Source organism: Apium graveolens, chromosome 9 (assembly GCF_009905375.1).
Source record: "Apium graveolens cultivar Ventura chromosome 9, ASM990537v1, whole genome shotgun sequence".
Lineage (NCBI taxonomy): Eukaryota > Viridiplantae > Streptophyta > Magnoliopsida > Apiales > Apiaceae > Apium > Apium graveolens.
The window spans coordinates 226,328,959-226,352,914 of NC_133655.1; the positions used below are offsets into that span (position 1 = coordinate 226,328,959).

Sequence of the window (23,956 nt, forward strand, 5' to 3'; positions counted from 1 at the left end):
TACCTGCAAGGAAAATCACCTTAGCCATCCTTAAGGAGGTCACAGGTGGTGCAATGGGAGTTCACAAATCCCCATCCTTGTTAAACTCGTCAGATGAATCTGAGTCATAATCTACAAGTTGCTAGTTTCCCTTTTAGGGTTCCAGATTTGAATTCTGGGAAGGTAAACAATGATCCAACGAATTTAGCATAAAGATCAAAGTTCCCTTCTAATGTTTGTGAAGACATTTCCTTGTGACTCATCAGGTAATATCTGAATCATTGTCAACAAGTTGCCGATCTGCACCTATGTCAGATCCACTATCCGCAGATGCATTCAGGGGATTTAAGCCTGGGGAGGTAGACACTGACCACTGACATATGGCTTTTGGATCAGTATCCTCTCCTAAGACCTATAAAGGCAATTGGTCCATTAACGAACCTTGAACAATCGAATCTGACCTTAAAATGGTCGAAACTCTTGTTTCCGTCAACTCATCCTTTGTGTGTGTAACCTCTCCTTGTGCATCAAGAATTGTTTATGTTTGAAGTGGTGACACTACATCGGATGCCTTGGCCGACAGGCAAAATTCAATAGACGCACCCTGTTGAGAGAATGAATCTAGTAACTGTTTTTGTGCCTTTTCAGCCATTACATCTTTTTGAGAAGATGTATGGGTGCTAGCAGTTGTCTCGGTTTAAATACTACTCATCTATGTAGGAGACAGAGCTACTGGGTTGACTACAGAACCTTCCTTATATGGTGCACTAAGGCACTATCTCCCTCACGCTCATTCATACTATATTTAGTGGTAAGAGAGTGTTGGTTGGTTCTGTTTCTGTGTTTGTCTTTACAGTCTGGGATAGATGTTGTGGGTTTTCAACCTCATGACTGTCAATGAAAGAAAGTCATTGGAGACTGAACCTGTATCACATAATATATGGCACTCTAGAGATAAAATGTATTTAAGATTTATAATGAATGAAAATTATATATTTAATCTTTTGAGAGTAATGATGTACAATAGTGATTTCAAAGGATTTTACATGAAATAAGAAATCACTAATGTAGAAAGAAGTTTGATTTTGTTTTTTAATATGAATGAGTTTTTGATAAAACATTGATCACTTAGGGTAAAGTCTAAGTAATTCTCATTCATGTCAAAAGCTTACAAATATCTGCAACATAATGTTAACAACATATCATTGACCGATACTTGTCAAGTACTTTAGATACTAATTGTTATGTTGCATAAAATTTAAAATAAAATAAAATAAAAATAAAATAAAATAATACAATACAGATAATAATAATAAAAACAAATATCAATGAATTAAATACCAAATATCTATCAACAAGATATCAGCATTCAATTTCATATATCATACAATATTTACAATTACAGAAAATACAAATAAAAATTTATATAAATATTGCAAAAATATAGAAACTATTTACAAGTTCAAGATAACATTACCAGCTTGCAAACAGCCATATCCCTCGGATAAACCTTTGCTGTTATCTTCAAAGCTAACCATGGGGCCAGCTTTCTCAACCACATTTGATAGCAGGGCTCTATCTCCGGTCATATGTCTTGATGATCCACTGTCAAGAATCCACACTATCGGTTATACCTGTTTAATGCCCTGCACTACAAATGGATTAGACCTTCTTCGGAACCCAAACTTGGTTGGGCCCGACATACTTGTAGAATTGTCCTTTGTCAGGCAAAACAACATTTTTAATTTTAATTGTCTCAACTTTCTCAATGACTGAACATTTGACCTTGTAAACAGTCTTAACAAATTTCTGTTTAAGCTTAGGCACAAATGTCTCCTTTCTAGCCTTAGAAGGACTGGCAGTCTTAGACCTATCATGCTTCTTGTTATTCACATGCTGACGAGGAGTAGTCTTATCATTAGAAATATGTTTACCATTAAAATAAGCATACATCATATTAAAAGCACAAGACATACAATTAGAAACACCACATGCTTTATGAGAGTGATTAACAGCAGGCAATTTATGCATGGTAGCCATGTCATTTTTGTTATCCAGCTCATGTGTGTCTGAGTTAGTCTCAGTTGCTTTCACAACTTTGACTGGAACTTTCGACACACTTGACTTGGAAACAACCTTCTCATTAGCAAGATCTTCAGCACGTATTTCTTCTTGAATAACAGAAGAGGTCGCATCAAATGGTTCAGCAATTGATGGTTTATAGAGGGGTTCATCAACACCCTTAAGCACATGTGGTACTTCCCTCCCTTTAGCACAGACACGAGGAGGGGAGTTTATGCCTAATTCTCCAATAGCAATATTGTAATCATAACCTATTCCATATGTTTGATTAATAGATTGCTTACTGTAGAACTCTTTAGCCTTCGAACAAGAATTGAAGTAGGCTCTAACCTTAGTCTCAAGACCGGTGATCTTGTCTTTGAGAATAGTTTCGAGTTTTCTATAACAGTCAACTCTATTCTCTAAAAAAGATACTTGTTCTTTTAATTTATCTTGATTAATGTGGACAAGTCTTAATTCATTGACCTCTTTCTCAAGGTCTGTGATCTGTAAACTTAACAGTTCATTATCACGATGTGCACAATCTAAGTTACCTCTTAGATGATAAACCATTTCAGCATCAGAAAGTTTTACCTCTATTCTTGACGATGAAGCTTTTCCATCAATAGCCATAAGAGCAAGATTTCCTTCATCTTCATCTTCACTGTCAGTATCATCCCAGCTTCTTCCCTTTGCCAGATAAGCCCTTTCAGAGTTCTTTCTTACTTGCTTTGGCTTCCTACATTATGTGGCAAAGTGTCCCAACTCATTGCAGTTATAGCATCTAATGGTGCTCCGATCAACCATCCCTGTTTTTATCCACCACTGTTGGTGTTAGAGGATGAAGATCCACCTTTCTGGAATTTGTTGTAGTTGGACTTGTACTTAAGCTTGGGATTCCTCTTGAATCTGACATGGGAGAATCTCTTGACAATTTGGGCCATTGACTCGTCTTCCAATTGCTCCAGCTCTTCCAAGGAATAAAAATCATCACTTGATTGATTTGTAGTAGGAGGATCATATTCTGCTACTAACATATTTTCCTCAGCCTTGGAACACTGTACCATTCTCTCCAATTGTTGAGATTGCTGTTGTTGTTGACCTTCAGCTACAAGTGCAGTAGATGTGCTGACCATTCTATCCTTCCCGTAGACTTCCTTCTGTTGAATCTGCTCCAACTCATAGGTTTTTAACACTCCATAGAGCCTGTCCAAAGAAATCTCACTCAGATCTCTAGCTTCTCTAATGGCAGTGATTCTATGTTCAAGATGAGTTGGCAGTGTTAAAAGGAACTTTTTGTTGACCTCCCTGATTGAATAATATTTCCCATTTATGTTCAGGTTGTTGATCAACGCATTGTACCTCTCAAACACTTCAGTAATTCCTTCTCCTGGATTTGATTTAAAATATTCATACTCAGAGGTTAGGATCTCCAACTTGTTCTCCCTAACTTCCTATGTGCCTTCATTAATCACCTCAATAGTTTCCCACATGTGTTTGGAATTTTTACAGTTCATCACATGTCTGTTCATCAGGGGATCAAGGGAATCAATTAAAATTAACTGAAGGCTGGCATCCAAGGAGGCTTCTTCCTTCTCAGCAAGAGAAAAATCCTCAGGATCTTTAGGATAGGTTCTAGCTTTGGTGATCACAACATCATCTACTATCACCTCCGGTTCAATAACCATCGGAGTTCTTATCCCCTTCTTTAACAAGTTTGAATATTTGGGATTTGCCACTTGTAAAAATAAGAGCATCTTCTTCTTCCACATAATATAATTCTCTTTATCAAATTATGGAATTTTAACGGTTCCAACTTTTTGTGAAGTCATTATGAATTTTTGAATGAATAAAAATTCAAGGAGTTGAAAAATCACAAAAGTCTAGGATCTTGATTTGTTCGTTAATCAGAAGGCTCTGATACCAATTGTTAGGTCCCAATGTGTTTGTAGAAGGGGGGGTTGAATACAAACAGTACCGAATAATCGAATAAATGCGGAATAAAAAATGTGAAACAAAATTCAAGTTAAATAAAAATATTATTAAACTTGAAAGGTGTTACAATAACTGTATCGATTACAAGGAATTAATCTCAAATTAATTATCACAAATCTAGAATAAATTCGACATGAACTTTTTCTATTTTTGTAATAAAAAGATTCAAATGCTAAACGCAATTTGAGATTAAGTTCTAGGGATTTTGATCCGCTAGATTGTTACACAAGAACAAGAGAATGATTTCTAGTTGATTGGATTTAACATTACAAACTAGAAATTGTGATCTTGAATTAGCAGATAAGATGAAATATTTGGCTGCTTTTTCTCTCTGTATGTTCTTGACTTCTTTTCTGTTGAATTATTAATTCTTGAATGGCTGCTTCTATCTTTTTAATCAATCGACAGAATGGAATGAACTGGAATGACAATCTCATAGCTGGTAGGACTTTCGGTGAGACTATCCTTTGAACTAGCAAGACAATCTCAACAGCTAGCAAGACTTTCGGTATGACAATCAAATGAACTAGCAAGACTATCAGAATGAACTAGCAAGACAATCTCCTCCCAATGTAACTTTCGGTGAGACTATTGAAAATGGTCTGGCATGACAATCGGTATGACAATCCTGATTGTCATGCTAGTTCATTTTCAATTGTCTTGCTGATTTAATGCAAATTTTAATCCAATTAAAATTATGAAAAACCTTAATATTAATTCAGAATTAATTAATCAATTAATTCAATTAATCAATAAATTAATCTTTGCATATATAATTTATTTTCTTAATTAAATTATATGACTTAATTAATTAATAGAGAATTAATACTAATCTTGAGCAGCAACCATTCTTCTGAAAATCTTCTGAAAATCACTATCAATTATGAATCAATTCCACCACTTCAATGTTGACACTCGATGTACTGTCTGGTTCATGAGTGACTACTTCCGTGACGTTTCTTCATGTCTTGACTTTGGCACTTTGATTTTCTTCAGATTAAATCCTTGTAATTATCTGATACCCTGACGAGATCTCTGTCACTTGATTAAATCCACAATCTTGATTTGCATCACTGAGGCTTGATCAATTTCTTGAACTTCTTCCAGTGAATTAATTCCTCAAGTCTGTAGATGAACCTTGTCTCTGAATCCTTTGACAGATATTACTTTGCGAGATCTCTTTGACGGTAGATCCACTATTTACTTATTACATTCTTATTTGAGTTGAGTTGAATCCTCGAATATACAAATAGGCTATGACATATGACTTACAAGAAGGAATTATATGAAGAATAGAATACTTGGAAGAAAAGATATATGATTGATATATTTTAGAAAGCAGAATTATATTCCATATCAATTAGCGATAATCTTGTAACTGTGTAGTATATAAACATAGACATAGGGTTTACACTATAAGTGTTATCATATACGAGAAGATTATTCATTGTAACCCTAGCAGCTCTCGTGATATTTATTCATCACTGAGAGGTAACAGTTCCATACTGTAACAGAGTTTATTGTTTCAATAAAGTTTATTTTCTGTTACTTGAGATATTAAAGTTCGATTTGATTGTACTTTACACTGTATTTACCCCCTCTACAGTGTGTGTGTGACCTAACAGAACATTTATGAATCTCTTGACTGAGAGTTTCCATCCTTGAAGGGGGAAGGCAACTTTTCAATGAAAATGATTTTCTTGTAGGTACACTTGGATGTTTGGAGCTCTGAGTGAGTAACACACTGTGAGGAAATGGTTACCATACATAATCTCTTCACTTGGTTGGTTGATCCTATGATTCCACTCCGATACATGTTGAAGGTTTACTCAACTAAGGGGGAGAGATTATGGAGAGCTTATCAAGATTCAATAGTCATTCTGAAACTAAGAAGGGAAATTTTTAACTTTATTGTACTAAGGAGGGGATTCTTCATCTTAGGGGGAGAGATTATGGTTTCGTTTCTAGATTCCAAAATGTTTTCTATGTGCTATATGGGAAGATCTGAAGATTATTGAAGACAGTATTTGGAAGACGTATCTATCTGCAACTTTACATAAGGGAGAGAAGAATTTGTTCTCTACTAAAGCTGAAGGTTTATAGAAGATGTGATAGATATAAGATAGTATTATTTTCAAGTCAAGGGATGAATGTTGAAATTTGATTTAAGACTCATGGTTATGGTTAGTTGAGTTATCCTCCAAACTGTGACTTCTCCATCATTATTTGACTGTTAGGTGTAACAGTCAAATAGGGGGAGATTGTTGAGAAAGATTGAAGTTGTATGTACAACTCAACAATACTTGTTTGAATAACTCAACATAGAACAAAGGACTTTGAAATAATCTATATTCCACTAGAATCAATATAGATTATTTATTGAGCTTATAAATGATGATTTTGGTAGCTACAGTGAAGAAGACATCAACAGAGATCCGTATGAAGTTCATTAACATGTTTAGGAAATGGAGGAATAAGGTTGAAGTCATTCGAAGCAGTTATCAGGATCAGAGTGAAGACCTCAAGGATTCTATGTGAAGTTGATTATATTTAGTGGAAGACTTGACAATGATTTGTATGGATATAATACGAAGGTCTGAGAGCGAAACTAGTCGTCCGTGAACCAGACCCTTGCACTAGACGTCAGTGATCCGTGAAAGGAAATGGAGTATTATTTTTAGAAATACTGTTAAGTGGTTTTTGTACTCGAGAGAATTGAAAATATTTTAAAGTACGAAGACCCGGAGATTAGAAGATTAGAAGGCTTGAAGATACAATAAATTTTAGCTCAAGGTGTTATAAGAATTATTTCTAAGAGCTATAATTTAAATAAGAAGAGTCAAAGAAAAATAAGTGAAGTGGAAATCATGTGCATATGGGGCCCACTTGTTTAATCATCAAGTCACATGCATAAGCTTTTAATATTTTCTAAGGCAAAATGAATCTCCTAGTATATTAGTACATAGGTTGCAAGTAAGAATGAATGGAAAGGAAATGTAACCCCATGTGCTACTATGGCCTACAAATTGTATTTTTAAGTATGTCTAGCTGCTAACACTCGCAACTCAGCATAACAAGGAAGAGGAGTCGCCATTTAGTCATAAAACTAAGTAAATAATGCTCCAAGGATGTTCCAATCGCATGTAAGGTCTTCTAGTGGGTAGATGGGTCGCAACCTACTACATACACTAAGGTAAAGGATGGTTTCTTTCTTCTAAACGCAAGTTAAGCCTCAAGAAGGTACTCTAGTCGCCACCTACTTGGAAATGAAGATTTAATCAAGGCAAATTATCTCCTACTCTCAAGTCATATAAAAAGAAGTCAGGAACACAAGTTGTTTTCTTTTACATGTAGTCAAATTCAAAATGAAAAAATGTAAAGAAGTCACGTGTTCTTTCTCTCTCTACTCTACCTATCATCTTTATAAATAATTCAGATGCAATTGGAATTGAATCTCTCCCATTTGAATATAGCGAAACTTTTGCAAAATATATTCAGCACTTTAAAAAGCTTGATTTGACAAGGAGAGATCATGCCCAATTTGATTCACACCATTTAAAGCCTTACAAACTTGTAACACTCATTATTTAAAACTTCTTTGATTATATTTAATATCAATTGATAAGAGTTTTAGATATTTAGAGTGATAGCAAGAACCCTAGTTTGATAGCTTGTTGTTTTGGTTCTTTTTATATTTGTAGTTTCGAATCTTTTGTATTTAGAGTTGTAAGTAAACCCACTTGGTATTAATACTTTGAATAAAAGCATATTTATCCAGAATCCTTTGTGTTTGTTTATTTTGTTTTATAATTTCATTTTACGCTGCATTTAAAGAGTAAAAATGAAGAATATACATTCACCCCCTCTATATGTACATTTTGGATTATCAAGAGATTTTACAAAATACATATCGAGAGCAAATAATTTATGTGAGAAGTTGAATGAAAAGATAGTAGTAGAGTTTTTGTGTAAGTATTATTGTGTAAGTTATGTGTGTCTTCCCCCTATTTAATTATTTTTCTCTTGTTATATATCATTCAATCAGCTCCCACAGTCTCTATCTTTTAGCCATTTTTTTCTACAACGTTATTGTAGAATAGGAGATAAGGATAAGCTCCCTCCAATTTTTCAGGGTTGTTATATGACTTGAACTTACTGTTATTATGTTTCTGTCAAGTTGCCCTGCTTCTGCCGTAGATCTTCATTTTAGCTGCTAGTCTTATCATCCAATCTTCTGTCATCAAGTCTTCATTTATCCACATCAATACTATTGAAAATCTGGTATAAGTAGTGACGGACGCAGAACAATAATTTAGGGGGGTCCGGTTTTATATTACAATTATTTTAATATATAGATAATTAAAAATTTTAATATAAAATTAAATCGAAAAATAAAAAAAAATCAAAATTTAAATCATGTCACATTATTATCAAAAATTAAATTTTATAAAGTAGTGATTAAAAGTTTTTATAATCTTTAAAAAAATATTTTAAAGCCATAAAAGTTTTAAACTATTTTTTTTTTGCAATAAATAAGGATTAAGAGTTAAAAAACTAAGGAAAAAAATAAGAAAAGAAAGTCTGAACCCGGGTGTTGTAGATCAGTAACCTACCATCTTACTAGTTATTCTACCTTAAGTAAAATCGCCATTTTCATATTATTATATACTCCGATAACACTTGTTATGTTATATATAATATATAATAATATATATACACATTATATTTTATTCACATATGTTGTTTTAATAGATAAACAAGAGATAGATACGGGGTTATTGACACTAACGTGTTTAAACGAACACAAATATAACATGATAGTATGTTATGTAGTGGATATTAGTGTTTAAATGAATGTTTATCCTGCAAGGGCGTAACAAATAAAAATTAGGATAGTAACTTAGCGGATGCGTCTCCTACAAGGACGCAACAAATGGAAATTATTTAGGACGGTAATTTAGCAGAAGCGCCTCCTGCAAGGACGTGCGACAAATAAAAATTATTTAGGACGATAACTTAACACAGGGTTGACTCTAAGATTTCAGAGACATGAGGAAAAAGATAGACATGAGACCTCTTAAATTTTTTGATTTTTTACATTTTTTATGTGTGTTTTTTATAAATTCTTAAATTAAATAAAAAATTGAGAACTATTATTTAATTATTATGTATAATAATGTGTTTAAAATTATTAATATATATATATATATATATCATCAAGTCTTCATTTATTCACATCAGGACAATTAAAAATCTGATACAAGTAGAATTGCCATTTTCATATTATGATATACTATGATAAACATTTGTAATATATACACTCTATTTTATTTACATATGTTGTTTTAATAGACAAATAAGAGAAAGATACACCACACTAACGTGTTTACAAGAACACATATATAATAGGATAATATGTTATGTAGCAAATATTTCAATTCAAATGAATGTGTATTGTGCGAGGGCGTAACAAATAAAAAATAGGATGGTAAGTTAGCGAGACGTGTCTTGCAAGGATGCAACAAATGAAAATTACTTGGGACATTAACTTAGCGTAGGGCTGACTCTAAGATTTTAGTGATCTTAGGATAAAATAAGATATGAGACCTCTTAAAAATTTTAATTTTTTACATTTTGTTGATGTATATTTTTTAATAAATTTTTAAATAAAATAAAAATTTGAGAACTATTTTTTAATTATTATGTATAATAATGTGTTTAAAATTATTGATATATATATATATATATATTTACATATATACAAAAGTTGTACTTAAAAATTTTAAATGAAATATTTGGATACATATATGATGCGTTTTTTTAGTAATGCAGGTATAATATTTTTTAAAAATATTTATACTTTAAATTCATGATAATAGTCTAGACAAATATTATTAGATATGAACATATTAGTTTTATTATTGAACGTATTTCTAATAAAAACATAAATTTTGTAAGTATTGAAATTTATGTTTAACTTTTATGTAAAAAAATTAATTTAGTGTTAAGTAATAGAAATAATGTTTTTATTCTAGATATTTATAAGTACAAGTATAATTAAAAAAATATATATGAATCCGTGATAAATTAAAGGGGTGTTAAATGTTGCAACAACTAACAAAATAATCAAATAAATGAGCATTAAATACTGCACTTATAAATTACATATGTTAAATATCTTGTAACTAAAAAATATTTTAAGACTTTAAAATAAATAATAAGTAAAATATGCATTAAATATTAAAGACTCAGAATTAAGTAATCGAATCAGAATGAGTTGAATCTTTACCAACTACACAACGTTTACAACATTTGAACATTTAACTGTTAAAAGTTTATCATAAGCAATTTGTCCCTAACATGATTTTCCGTGCACAAGTCCTCTCGGTGCATTCCCAACGAGTCGGTCCCAAAATCTTCTAATTTCCTTGAATGAACAAAAATTCAGCTGGTCCATCATGGTAACCACCCTTTCAGTGACCAACAAACCAGTTAAGGATGTACTCTGTTGAACTAGAGGAAACATCGATCCACTGTCCCTGAACTTCAAGGAGGGGATCATATGATGTTTTGACATTACATGAACTCTCAATTAAATACCCTGCAGTGCACGGTCTATTGGTTCTTGAAAATATTGAAGAGATATAAACACAGCTTCCTGTTTAAAAATTTTATAAACATGGCACCAACATAAGTGATAAGTGAGGTAGCTCACACGTTACAAGTTAGTGTGCATCTAGCAGATCATAGTGGAGTACCTCTGTTCGTATAGTTCTGCTTCCTTGGTTCGGACAAACGTTCAAGTACGAATGAAATACATCGCTTGGTTTCTTGCCCTGAAAAAACAAATATAAAATGTACATGTCCCACTTATTTATCAATAGTTACTACTAGGTTCAAAACCTTGGTCATCGCAAATGTAAAATCTTATGCCTTGTTCTGCAAAATTCCAAGTAAAAACCAAGAAGCTTTCTCACACCGGATTATCATGCAATGACAACCACGGCATGTTAAAGAGCACAGATAGGCAGGTGTGGTTGAGAGATTTTCACAATAACAACCATGGATATTGATATATCAAAAAATTCAACGATAACAAAAAGATCATGTAGGAGTTATACTAATACAAACCTTCATATTTCTGTCTTCTTCGAAACACTCTTCTAAACCAGCAAGTCCACCAAAAGCAATTAACAGATGCCTAAATAATGTGACAGACGTTAAATAAACAAAAGCTGATGAATAAGGAATCCTAATACATAGGTCTATTGCATTATAAATGTTAAGAGGTGGAGATATTTTAATGATTAATTTTTAAAGTTTACCATATGTTAAAGTCTATAGACCAACATTAAGAAGTCTATACACAGCATAGAACTAAACTGATTAAACACTATATTGTCTTATCCACACAACTGGAGGAAAGGCATCATCTGATCAAGCGGTAGATAAATGAATGTGTTATATATTGATAATAATAATCTTCAGTTTCCTCCATCTCTAATCACTCTTAGCAACTACGGACTCTCACTGCATAAACAATGCCATATACTTGATAAGTGTGACAACACTCCACAATTTTCATGAACAACGTATTTCCTTACATTTTGGCAGCTTAATGTGACTATAGTCTTTAATTTGATTGAGTTCTGTATTTTTAAAAAAAATCACAACCAATTCTTGGGCTCGACCTTGCTCACCACTGCATGCAGACATATATATAGAGTATGAATTTCTTCTTGGTGGTTTCGACACCCATCAATACTGGTAATTCAGCATACTCCACACAGAATATGGTGACATCACCATTCTGTTGAGAATTACTGACAACAACATTGAATGATAGTTGCTTACTTGCTTCACATTTTCAAGGGAACTGGTGGTCAAGGAAGACTATGGGCCTCTACGATTATCAAGAGGCATGATGATATATGGTAAAGATAGACCAGAAAACATGATACCTGAATGGAGGTAGAGTAAGTTCTGAAGATTTAAAATACAGGCCATGCTCCGAGGTACCTATCAGATGATCATATCCACCCTACACAATGAAATTTTAAGGTTTATGAACGAATTTCCTTCCATGTATAATTAGGAATACCTTTCGTGCATAAATATTAAAACATGAAAACTCTTGCATAACAAAAGTTACCTGGTACTGACAGCTTTGGAATACCGAACTTATATTGGCAGCGTATCTCACTTTATAACCCCAATAAGCTCCTTCTTCTTCCCTAGGCTTTGAAGATGAAACAACTTGGCGTGGTTTATCTAGCATCAAATCAAAGAGCTATTCACTTCATGAGTTGTGCAAGAATCTGAATTCCACAATTGCACGGGTGAACCGGTTTCACTTATATTTTTGTGCAAGAAGATAGCATTTATGCAATGTTCTTCTACAAATATGCTATAAGAAGTGAGCTAAAATATATACAATCATTTATGTACATTGCACAGAGACAAACCAAAAAGTCAACACCTTGGACAATCTTTTGTTACAGAAACAAATCAAATGAATGTCTATTTTTGACATTTAATAGCTATTTATTTATCGTCTTTTCTAAGTGAAGTTTCTTATCATGTACAAATAACATACTTTCCATCAAAACCAGATCAGCAAAAATAAATGACCTGAACAATAACAAAATCTAAAATTCTAAGGAATCTCTTCAAAACTAAAGTACCATCCAGATGGCGATTGGTTCCCATTGCAACAGTGACCCTTGTACCAGGCTCAAGCACTTGATCAATAACAACATTCTGCAGAGCATGGTTATTAATTAACAAGCATTAGAAATGAGTTTTGATAAAAGAAACAAAAGAGGAGATATCAGTAAGTTAAAGGACAGAAGACTGTTGAAGCAGCAGTACTGAAAATTTTATACATCCGCGTGTATACGAGATTTAGTATAATTAATGTTATACCATATGCAACAGGATCCCGCCAATTCGCCAATTCTTACATATGAGCCGAAATGGATAACCATGCCCTTGCTTTCACCAATTTCATTGAGCAATTGTTTTTCCATTAAAACTCTTGTAATACTCATTATGCATTGGAAATGAATATTTTAAACTGATCATTATTGACAAAATTTCAGGATCCACTCGCGTCTCTACCAATTCTCTGAGGAAACAGATTTTTCCCTGTTTCAACCCTTTCCTTTGACCTTGTCCTACATCACTCACTGTGGTTTACTATTTATCCAACCAACATTCAGCAAGCAGATTACTAAAAATATAAATATCTAACCTTGTAAAATTAGACAAAGAAAAAGATGTCTTGTTGTACTTTCATGTGGTTCGAAGAATAAATTTTATAACCTTATGAAGTGATATTACCTTATTCAGCCCGACATCAGCAAGTGATAACCCTGTATTTGCCGCTGGTTCCTTTAGTATGACACCTGTGAAAGGTGGTAAATGTTTTAGAATTTCTGCCAATAAAATAATATAAAAAGATCTAAGATAAAATTGATTTGTAGTTCTGCAGGAAGCGTCATTGAAACACCTAATGAAGCCATTTCAACGTTTTTTCAGGACATGAGACATTATGTTCAGTATGCAATAATTTATAGCTGAAAGCGGATCATTTGAAAATTGACCCTCGAATCTAAGCAACACATATACAAAACAAGAATCAAGAACACCGAAACATTACGATTTACTTGAATCAGTTAATTATGTACTCCAAAGTAGCAGAAGGGTTTACTTATTAAGAATATTTAGTACAAGGCTGCAACAATTAAGGAGCAAGGGCGATATTTTATACGCTGCCCAAACATCCGAACTACTGTACCCTAAAGTACATCATTTCAGCAAAATTAGAAGAAATAAATAAATAATAAAAAAATACAGGCTTTCAGCCCCCAATTCCTCTGACACTACCACATAACCCAACAAACATGTGACCTTATGTACAATTGTCTCAGTGACCCTCAAGGTATGCCACTTCTGAAAATGAAACTGTTAACCTGATTATGAACTAAATAGACGTGCCTGTTAGAGGTTTTCGAAGAACATAAATTTAAAAGTTAGAATGTTTCTCTTAACCTTTGTTGGAATTATTAATTTTTTTTTAATATGCCTCTTTTTTTGTGCTTCTGTCGGTTCATTCTTATTGTAGCCATACACAATACTAGCGAGATGCCAATTGTTATGGCGAATAACCACCATATAAAGCTGCTATTTACAATAGCTTAATTTATGCAACTCTGAATATATGTTTTGTGAGAATTGGTGAACCTCCGCAAAGTGAGAACCCAAGTTCTAACTACCCAACCCTATTGCTGTTAAGTCGTATAAGTGCAAGTCATTATGAGATGCAAAGGAGTGCAACCTCTCATCATTTTTCCAGATCACGTCATTTTATAAGAACAAAAAGTTTCAGTCATTTGTTTAAACAAAACTTGTGTTTGTAATTATTATTACAGAATTCCTCAAACTTATATAGGTCTAAATATCTTCAAACAAACAGTTATTATAGTCGGAAGACGTGCCGAGAAAAGCTGTTACGATACGAGAAAAGCTGTTATGATACACATTTCAGGGACATCACAATCAGATGCAGTCATGCAGATAATACGACCACACAAGAACATTTGAGTCCACAAATGATAATATAGTTAATAACTGATTACTGATTTGTTTGAACAGATAATTGGTAAACATACCTTCACGATATGTACCCCATTCATGCTTGCGCAAATGATGTGGAGCATCAAGCGGAGGCAACATTCCCTAAAAAAAAGATCTATCAACAATACTGCAGTAGAAGAAATATACACAATCGCGAATTGCATCATATGCAGGAAAAAAAAGAAGTAAATCACACGGCTAATTTTAAGCTGTTATGCCATGGGCAAAGAGTCCTTCTCAGATACTGGGGTGTCTCAAGATATTTCAGGATCCTTATCAAGAAGGCCGAACCAGTTTCATTTTCATCTGAAGAATCCGGTAATATTAAACTCGAATCGCCCGATGAACTGCTCTTATTGTCAAATACAACAATCTGCAAAAACATTAAAAACCCTTATTAATATCGTAATTAATCTCAGTACTAATATTACTATATAAACCTATATTCCGAATTCATGTCTCGTTTATCATATTATACTCTAACCTTTAAAAATTTCACCATCATATAAAAGCAAACTTGTACACATTAAATCTATTCCACCAACTTCCCAAAACCAAAATTAACCAACTCACAATTATCAAATACTAACAATAACCAAAATAATAAGATAAATACCTCCTCTATTCGGTAAATGGTGGCAGCACGAGCAATTTGACCAGCCAACTGAAAAAAACAGCATCAAATCGTGAATTTAATCTAACTTATATTATTTCAATGTCTAGCATCAAAACACACACAGACGCAGAGAGAGAGAGAGGGAGGGAGAGAGAGAGATGTGAGAGGGAGGGAGAGAGAGAGAGAGAGAGAGAGATGAACTACATTTTTGCATTTTGAGGTAATAAAAAGATGCAATTGCACAATCATGTATATATATTTTCTCTTAGAGACAAATTATCAAATAGGTAAGCTACAATAAATGTGGAGGACATACCCGAGTAGCAAGTTCAAGTGTTTGAGCATTGTGTATGATAGAACCAGGCAAAGCTATGCTAACTGTAGGCTTCTCTTTCAATCCAATACTCTTTTCTTCCTCCTTGTGTTTCTTCTTTTTCTTCTTCACTTCAGTTTTGTCGTCCGAGTTGCCGTTGGCACAACTCGGTTCGTTATGGAGTTGTTCCGAGTCGTCTCGCTTCTTTTTCTTTGCCATTTGCAAGACAAAACGAAGACAGGGACAGGGAGGGTTTAGGTTTATGTTTTGTAATTTAGACCGCGACGTGTTTCTGTTCGTTAGGGCTTATTTTTTCTCGGATTATTTTTATAGTTTAATAATTACAAAGATTAAAGGAACAATAATCAACAATTCTTTCAAATTAAAATTCAAAACAAATCCTTCCTTGGTTTCAAAAAAAAAAAAAAAATCCTTCCTCGTCTTAAAAAAAATACTCCAAATTTTTAGTATATTTTCTGAAATATATTTGTTAGGAATTCTTTTATTATAAAATTAGCTACCCTATTTCAATAAAAAAAAATTGACAACGTGACCGTGGGACAGGTACAAAATGTGTCAGATAATGCCCATCTAGAATTTATTTATACACAAAACAATACTGGCGAGATGATATGTGTTTATCTTCTCCAAACTGCATTCTGCAGTAAATTCTCGTACTTAGACCTTCCTGTTCTGGTCATTACTTGTTCTTTTGGAGATGGAGTACTATTACATAATATATTTATCTAGTCACTGGGTGGAATCTATTATTTTCTATCCAATTTCATATGTTTGTTTGTGGCATTACTTGTAGAGAAGCCAGACACCAACAGCTAGGGCTAACTACAAATTTGTATTTACATGATAATCAAGGAAATTACCCCATGAATCACGATTTAGAATGTTTGTCTCTATTGTTGCTATCAAACTCTAAAAATATTATAGATGTATTATCCTTTGTACGCTGTGTTTTAGCCTCTGTCAACAATATATTAGCAATCTTCTCTGCTGTATTTTCTTCATTTGTGGCACTTCTCTCTCTTGTCTGTCAAAGTTCACCATACAGTATTTGTTAGGATTTCTGTAAGACTTTCCAGGAAATTAAAGAGTAAATTGACAGATCAAGTTGGTGAAGAAATAGGAACCTCCTGCACAAGCTGGAATGCCTTTTTTGAGTTCACAACATCCCAAAAACCATCACTGCATCAAATGCCCCAAAATCATAGTGTCAAACAAACACACAAAATATACTATAAATAATTAAAGAGTGTTTCCAATAAAAATGAGGATTTAATTTATAGAAAATTGTCAAAACGCACTTAATAATGTCTAATAATGTCACATGTAATAATTTAGCTTTGATTCATTAAGAAACAAATATCAAAAACTACTTAAAATTCCAACATAGTGAAAACCTCATATTTTCACTTTTCTTTACATATACACAGATTCGGATTTTTAAAGTGAAATTCTTAATAAATTCAAATGAGATCATATCCTTTTTCAGGAACCAAGGGGGGTATAGAAGATGCTGGGCGGTCAGTTAAATAAAGATATAAAGAAAATATGAATCACCTAGCTAATACTGCAAATGCTCTGCTTGCTTGACATATTTTAACGACTTGACTTATATAAGGTTCTGAACTGAAGCGAGCTTCCTGCTGCTTAAGAAATTTGTCTCCTAGCATTCGAGCAAGATTCAAACCTGAAATTACCCACAGAAATAATGACCTGCTTGTTCAAGTTTACAGAAAAGTGAGGAATAAGGCGAAACAAAAAATTAAGTACCACAGTCTGGTTTCCCCATCTTTCAGAGGCTCTCCTGCTGCTTCGATGCGTTGTCTCTCAGAACTACTGATTATCCTGTGGTCTTCTGACATCTTAATATGCTCTTCGTCAACACTGTTCATGAGATAAAATACTGTTTCAAAAAATGTCAATATCAAATGGCATCTGATACACTTGATTTAAATTTTAACATATCCAACACTAGGTAGCTCAACAAAGTACATGTTTATTCTACTTCTTTATGTTAAAAGAAAAGTATGATTGATATTGTTTCCCTTATTTGTTTCCTTAATATCTTATGTTTAATTAACAGGGAACACCAAGCCCTTATCATCTTGTTCAGCCACATGCAACAACACGACTGGGCAAGTCTTTAGATGATTAGGTAACTTATACTTCAGGAAGCACTCTTTGGAAAGGCGAGTCACAGTATGTAAGACTGCAAAATGTGGATACATTAGAGAACTTGTGCCGACAGTTTAGTCTATATACTTAATTGATATCCGGTTGTTTTCTTACTGCTTTCACTGAACTTTTAAAACGGGAGGAGGCTGCCTCTGTGATTCTGCCAATGTTACCAGGAAAATTAATTAATAGGGTAAGCCTTGCATAGAATAAACGTGGGTATGACGAACAACCAATGGTAAAATGCACAAGCATAAGTATCTACCTACTTGCTAAAATAAAGGGAAAAACACTTCTATTTGCCTCTGCAGTTGGTAGTTGCTTGCACCTGATTAGAATTTTTTTTGACGATAAAAACGACAAGTAATTATATCAGAACACTGGAATGTTTGCAGATGTAAGTCACTTCTGTACAATTTCCCTATGACAATGAGGTCAATATTGCAACGTCTGTCTAGTTTCCATTTTAAAAAGATTATCCATGGATAACAGTACATGGACGCTTCAAAGAAAACAGAGAGAGAATAGAACATTTGGTCTCGACAAAGTTTTTAGACAGTGATTTGACAAAATAAAATCTGATACCCGCATTACAAGTTCAAGGAGATCCATTGTATTTGGACAGTGCTCCAAAAACAAAAAGGGGAAACTGGAAGAACATAATTTTTATAGAGAAACGGCGATGCTTTTGAGAAAGCAGAAACCCAAGTACAAAGGCCGTCTGAAACCCTGTATCTGAAAAGGGAAGAGTATGCATGCATGCCTCGTCATAATGTTGTCACAACTAGCCTTATGACTATCATATTTTATCTAATTAATCCAAAACCAGGAAACTATAGCAGCCATTATCTAAAACTATCATCAATATACTTATATAAGGAGAAGACGAGGCATATTATCATTTTAAAATGTCCAAACATTCTTTTTAAAGTCAAACTTACTATCTTAATATTTTCCCAGGCTTACCCAAATTTTAAACAATAAAAATTAGAATTTTAACTTTTGATTTACAGAATAAGTAATAATTGTTGAAAGTTAGATAGTAGATATTAAATTTATGAACAATGAGGGAGAGGGTCTCTTCAATGAGACGAGCGCTTTAGAATTCTATATATATTAAAAAAAAAACTATCTTTCACGAGATGGCGGCACTTTAGAATTCTATTTTAAATAAATAGAGAAATAGTATATGGCCGCTGCGAAGCGCGACTTAGTAAACTACTAGTTAGATAGATAAAAAGGAAGTTCAGATTGCAACTGTGAGCTGTGACAACAATGTGAGATCTTAAAATAGCATAATATGCACTCACTCTTGAGTGGTGGCAATCTATATTTAGTTAATTAGTGTTGGATTGAGAAAGTGCCTCATACTTTACAAAACAAGCAGAGTCTCCAACGTTTGCACATTGTGCATAGAAATTCTCATAGTCCACAGTCCACACCATAAGCATTGTTGCAGTACAACCCTGTGATTAGAACAACTTTAGCAGATAAGTAAAAGAAAAAAAATATATTGATAAACAACATTTACCAGCAGAACATAAACAACATTTTCTGCACACATAAAACAAACCACAATCGAGACAATGAGAAAATGCAGCATCATGTGTTTTTGAATGACACTTGATTATAAAAGTACTACATCAAAACCAAACCATGAACACCAAAACAGAAACTTTATTAGCCCAAAGAATACTTTTCGAAAATTAAACAAGACTGCAAAAGGAGAAAAAAAATATGTATAATTACCAAATAAAACAACCAAGACGAATAATTGTTACATAAGTCAAGAAAAAAAGTAACACTACGAATTTAGCCGAAGGCTGTCTGAGAAAAACCTCATAGCAGTGGTTCAAGCATGCTTCTGTTTGAGTAAATGCTTCTCGCAGGACATCCGAAGCATCACATTTTGTCAGAACCTTTTCTCGTCTATATGAGTCTGCTAAGATATCAGCAACTATATCCTGCAATAATCTGTCGACAATATTATATAATATAAAAAGCTAAGTTACCCGGGCTCTTCAATTTTGCCCACATAGCTGTGTCCATCGGACATGACATGGGTGTGGGTATGGGATATGAGTCGGATCCTTCAGATGGAAACCGTACACTTTGACCTTAAGAAATCTAGTTCAATATAATTTACAAGGCCTCACAACAACTTAATCCTCTTAATCCTAGGGAGGGATGTCTATGAATTACTATTTTCATGTTGAGATAAACAATTATGTATATGTTAACTTTATGTGGTAGACGACACGAATTTACAAATGTAATGTATAAAAAGTAGGTATAATTTCGCTCATTTGAAGGTTATATGTCAAATCCTCGCACCCGTGTCCAGTTTTGGATCCATATCCACGAATCCAAATTTTTTAAAAACTACGAGTCACTTGGATCCGCACCCTATCCGACAACCGCACCTGAGTCCGGGTAACTTAGATAAAAAGTAAGGCAAGTCATGACATGCAAGAAGATACTACAAATTTGGTCCTGAAAGTGGCCAACAGTTGCGTTTAAGATTTTAGAACATATCAACTTAACAAGACCGGGTATTTTAGAACATATCAACTTAACAAGACCGGGTTTCGGACAGTCTGCCGCCCGTTTATATTTGGAGGCTCATGCTGCATACACAATTAGTATGTACACAATGAGAAAAAATTTATACAAAAATTATCCTCAGCAGACAAACGTAAAAATATCATTTTCCCATTACTTGGACAGAAAAAACTTCTACTTCTGCCAGTAATTTGATTTTACAAATTTCATACCACCTAGAAAGCAGATTGGCAAAAATCGACAAGAACTTATTTGGGTAAAACAGAAGCAAATTAGCCTTATAAATATATATACATATATATATATATGTTTTTGCTCAAATGAGAACTTCTTAAAATAAGAACTGTGAGAACTGATGATTTTACAAAATTTAAATTTTTTGTTTTCGACAAAATCACCAATTTACTGAATTCGAAATTTCAACTTTTCAAAAAATTACAAGTTTCAACTAGAGAAATCACCAGTTCTCACGGTTCTCATTTTAAGAAGTTCTCACTGGAACGCGACCCTATATATATATACCCACACACATTAGCCAGAGGAAGAAATAAAATACTGACTTGCTAGCCGATACAGCAGCTGCTGCTCCACCATGTCCATCACATACACCAAACAGACCAAACTGCATTATCAGCAACAAATGTATTAGCCTGGTGTCGGAAACATAAATTTTCTACAATGGCACTTGTAAGTTACCAAACCTGATCAATCCCTTGAAGAGGCCACTGGTAATAGCAAACATCTTCCATGGGAAACTTCTTTCCTCCTCTACGCAAAGACATGGGATCTGATGCCACACCAACTTTAAATGGAATCTTCTCATTTTGAGAGATTATCTGAACCTGTAAAATATCAAGGACAGAGATGTATCACTAAACAAAAGTTGTTGAAACTTTTTTTTGGGGGGGGTAAAATAGATAGAAATGAACCGGTTGTTTTATTTCCTCTTTTTCAGTTCAATTTTTTTTTTTAAACAGAGAGATGAACTACACATTTTTAGCATTTTGAGGTATTAAATAGATAGAAATGAACCGGCTGTTTTATTTCCTCTTTTTCAGTTCAAAATTTTTTGAGAGCCGGGGGGGGGGGGGATAATCAGAAATACAGGTAAGCCAGAATGAATTCTAAAAGGCAAACCCTAGTTTTACACAACCCAGCTAGCTAAAGAATTTAACCCCTGACGTGATGACCCAATGATATTGCAGATTGTTTCTGTGATAATATTCTTTCATAACAAAGATTAGTAACAATTAAGGACAGAGACTTACAACTATCTTTGAACTTGAACCAAGAGTTATAGTATCTCCACTTGCAAGCTCATTTGGATCACCCCAGTGTCTACTCCCAGAATTAGCATGGCTGATAGACCGAGAGTTTAAAAGTGTTCCGTTCAAACTACCCATGTCAGCTAACTCCCACTTTAAATTCTGCACATTTTTCCATTATAAAATAAATGTGATACCGATACGGTGCACTATATCCATATAGTATTAAGTAGCAGAGCTTCAAGAATAGTACATTTGAATTCCATTTTATCATTGCATGCTTTCCTGAAACCTCTGAATCTTTCAGTAACAAAGCACTGGGTGGAACTCTTCCAAGAGTGAGTGGAAGGCCAGGTTTGTTTTTTGACTGTGTGGAATAACGAAGACCACGCGAAGGACCAGATACAACCTCCAGCATTAGAATGCTTCCTGCACTTTTAACACATGTTAACCTCTTTTACAATTGAAGAACTCGAAGAAGTATGCCACTCCACTTGCTATATCATTATTAGTTTCTTATATCTTTCTAAGACTCAGCCAGTATGTCAAAATAGTACGATGAAAAAAAACTGAATCATATAAGGTTTTTTCGTCTTCTTTTTTTTGGTCATTAATTACAATGAAAATAAAACATTAATGATTAAAAGAGTGAGAGAAGCAAATTACTTTGAGCCGCAAAGTATTCCGGCACAAACTCATTAACTTTATTTTCTAAACCAAATCCAGACTGTTGAAATGAATCTTCCTTCACTTTCTGTATATCACCGGACAGGTTTGCCACAGAAGGAAGCTTAAGAGTCTGACCAACTGAAGTATCTTCCGATATGTCCAGAATAAGGCTATCACCTAAAAGAAGTGTAGCATTTGACTACTTTAATATCAAACACTAATATATAGAAGAATACAATATGCCATTTTCAGATGTAATAACAAGCAATACAATGAAAAAACCAAGGAGGCTAGCATTATATACTGCGAGTGTGAACCGACTTGATTTCCGTATGCGGTAGCCTGTGTTTATAAACCAGGCCTTGATTCCGTGATGAGTTCAAAAGACCTTCAGTTTGATGAGATGCCACGTCTACATTATATGTCCTAGCAAACTCTGTGATATTGTCTGAATCATCCGACACAAGAAGTCTCTCTAGGTCCTCAGCCTATCACAAGGCGTTGATCAGTTAAAAATCTTCTAAATGATAAAGATTCGAGTGACAACTCTATTACAATTACAGAACGTCATGTCTACATCACGCCAACTACACGATTAGATTAACTCAACTACATAAACTGCGATTTTACCACTTATGTGTAATGTCAATCGTAGAAAATTAATTATGTTAATAGTTGAATACATTTTCCCATTATCACAGCTACACACCAAAAATCACTTGGTTTCGTCCAGATGCCAGATTTCACTACCAATGTTTGGTTAAATTAAACTTTTCTAGCACCTGGAAAATCGAGTAATCAATTTTAACCAAATCAGACATCAACAAATTCTCATTACAATATCAAAATCCTATTAATTATCACAAACAAAATAACAAACAATTCATCCAAATGTAATCATTTTACAATTGATCCAGAACCGACTACAAATAATAATAAACCTAATAAATGATATAATACATACAGGAGAGAGAGGGAGAGAGAGAGAGGGAGGGAGGGAGAGCGCGAGAGAGAGAGGGAGAGAGAGAGGGGGGAGAGACAAATAAAGAGAGAGAGAGAGAGAGAGAGAGAGAGGGGACCTTGATCGGTCGAGAGGATAGGCGAGAGGAGGAGAGAAAGCGAGAAAAGAAGCGCCATGGACGACAGGCAAAGAAAATGATAAGTAAGATGAGGAGAAGCATAAGAAGGGGGAAAATAAATGAAGAAGATGGAGCAATGTGGATGCTGTTGCTGCTTTCAGTCAACTCTACCCCCGCCCTCGACATCGCCATTGCTATCGGAGATCACTCGCCGCGTGTCTCCCCTCCTGCTCTTTATTTAAAATTTTAAATTATTAATAAACAAATATTGTCGCTCTTTAAATTTTGATAAATATTTCGATAAAATTTCAAAGAAAAAAAAAATAATACGATAAGTTTAATTTATATATAATGGATGATTTTTTTTATTTATTATTAAAAATATTTAAAACACAATTGAAGATAATTTATGGGAGAATATTAATATAATAATTTGAGTTTAAGAGAATAATATATTTTTTTTAATTTAATAATTCAAAATTTTGAAAAAAATAGAAAAATAGGTTAAACACCTTCGTCACTTAAAGAGAAAGTTTAGAAAAAAAAATAGAGTTTTTACTTTTATTTATTAGTAAATCGTTGAAAG

General features: G+C 33.6%; 2 protein-coding genes and 1 long non-coding RNA gene across 6 annotated transcripts; all 3 read right to left on the reverse strand.

Moving 5' to 3' along the window:
* Positions 1–10,246: 10,246 nt before the first annotated feature.
* Positions 10,247–15,905, reverse strand: LOC141683359 (uncharacterized). The gene is made up of 11 exons (XM_074488055.1): positions 15,606–15,905; positions 15,290–15,337; positions 14,870–15,046; positions 14,709–14,775; positions 13,378–13,442; positions 12,720–12,795; positions 12,188–12,306; positions 11,997–12,076; positions 11,167–11,236; positions 10,794–10,871; positions 10,247–10,693 (listed from the first exon to the last, which is right to left on the reverse strand). Exons 1-11 carry the CDS (start codon positions 15,819–15,821, stop codon positions 10,628–10,630), a joined length of 1,062 nt encoding a protein of 353 aa, XP_074344156.1. The 5' UTR covers positions 15,822–15,905; the 3' UTR covers positions 10,247–10,627.
* Positions 15,906–16,186: 281 nt separating this feature from the next.
* On the reverse strand, positions 16,187–23,600 carry LOC141683358 (protein phosphatase 2C 70-like). Of its 4 annotated transcripts, XM_074488051.1 has the most exons (13): positions 23,371–23,600; positions 22,596–22,779; positions 22,289–22,468; positions 21,876–22,051; positions 21,626–21,784; positions 21,059–21,199; positions 20,918–20,979; positions 19,634–19,769; positions 19,167–19,261; positions 17,391–17,504; positions 17,178–17,307; positions 16,748–16,802; positions 16,187–16,647 (listed from the first exon to the last, which is right to left on the reverse strand). In XM_074488051.1, exons 1-11 carry the CDS (start codon positions 23,560–23,562, stop codon positions 17,268–17,270), a joined length of 1,479 nt encoding a protein of 492 aa, XP_074344152.1. In that variant the 5' UTR covers positions 23,563–23,600; the 3' UTR covers positions 16,187–16,647; positions 16,748–16,802; positions 17,178–17,267. The 4 variants fall into 4 exon arrangements, with proteins under 4 accessions (XP_074344152.1, XP_074344155.1, XP_074344154.1 ...); XM_074488054.1 differs by lacking the exon at positions 22,596–22,779 and having other exon boundaries at positions 23,371–23,571; XM_074488053.1 differs by lacking the exons at positions 16,187–16,647; positions 16,748–16,802; positions 17,178–17,307 and having other exon boundaries at positions 17,390–17,523.
* On the reverse strand, positions 17,530–19,093 carry LOC141683360 (uncharacterized). The gene is made up of 3 exons (XR_012560245.1): positions 18,065–19,093; positions 17,910–17,955; positions 17,530–17,829 (listed from the first exon to the last, which is right to left on the reverse strand). It is a non-coding gene; the product is annotated as an uncharacterized LOC141683360 (long non-coding RNA).
* Positions 23,601–23,956: the final 356 nt, after the last annotated feature.

Excerpts from the sequence above, each read along its gene's own strand:
- LOC141683359 (XM_074488055.1), bottom strand. The coding sequence starts at position 15,821 with ATGGCAAAGAAAAAGAAGCGAGACGACTCGGAACAACTCCATAACGAA. Across the intron at positions 15,338-15,605 it reads CACTTGAACTTGCTACTCGG|TTGGCTGGTCAAATTGCTCG; the intron begins GTATGTCCTCCA and ends TGTTTTTTTCAG. Across the intron at positions 12,796-13,377 it reads CTGATGTCGGGCTGAATAAG|AATGTTGTTATTGATCAAGT; the intron begins GTAATATCACTT and ends CATGCTCTGCAG.
- LOC141683358 (XM_074488051.1), bottom strand. The coding sequence starts at position 23,562 with ATGGCGATGTCGAGGGCGGGGGTAGAGTTGACTGAAAGCAGCAACAGC. Across the intron at positions 21,785-21,875 it reads TGATAAAATGGAATTCAAAT|AATTTAAAGTGGGAGTTAGC; the intron begins GTACTATTCTTG and ends AAAAATGTGCAG. Across the intron at positions 21,200-21,625 it reads GTTCAAGTTCAAAGATAGTT|GTTCAGATAATCTCTCAAAA; the intron begins GTAAGTCTCTGT and ends GATATTTTACAG.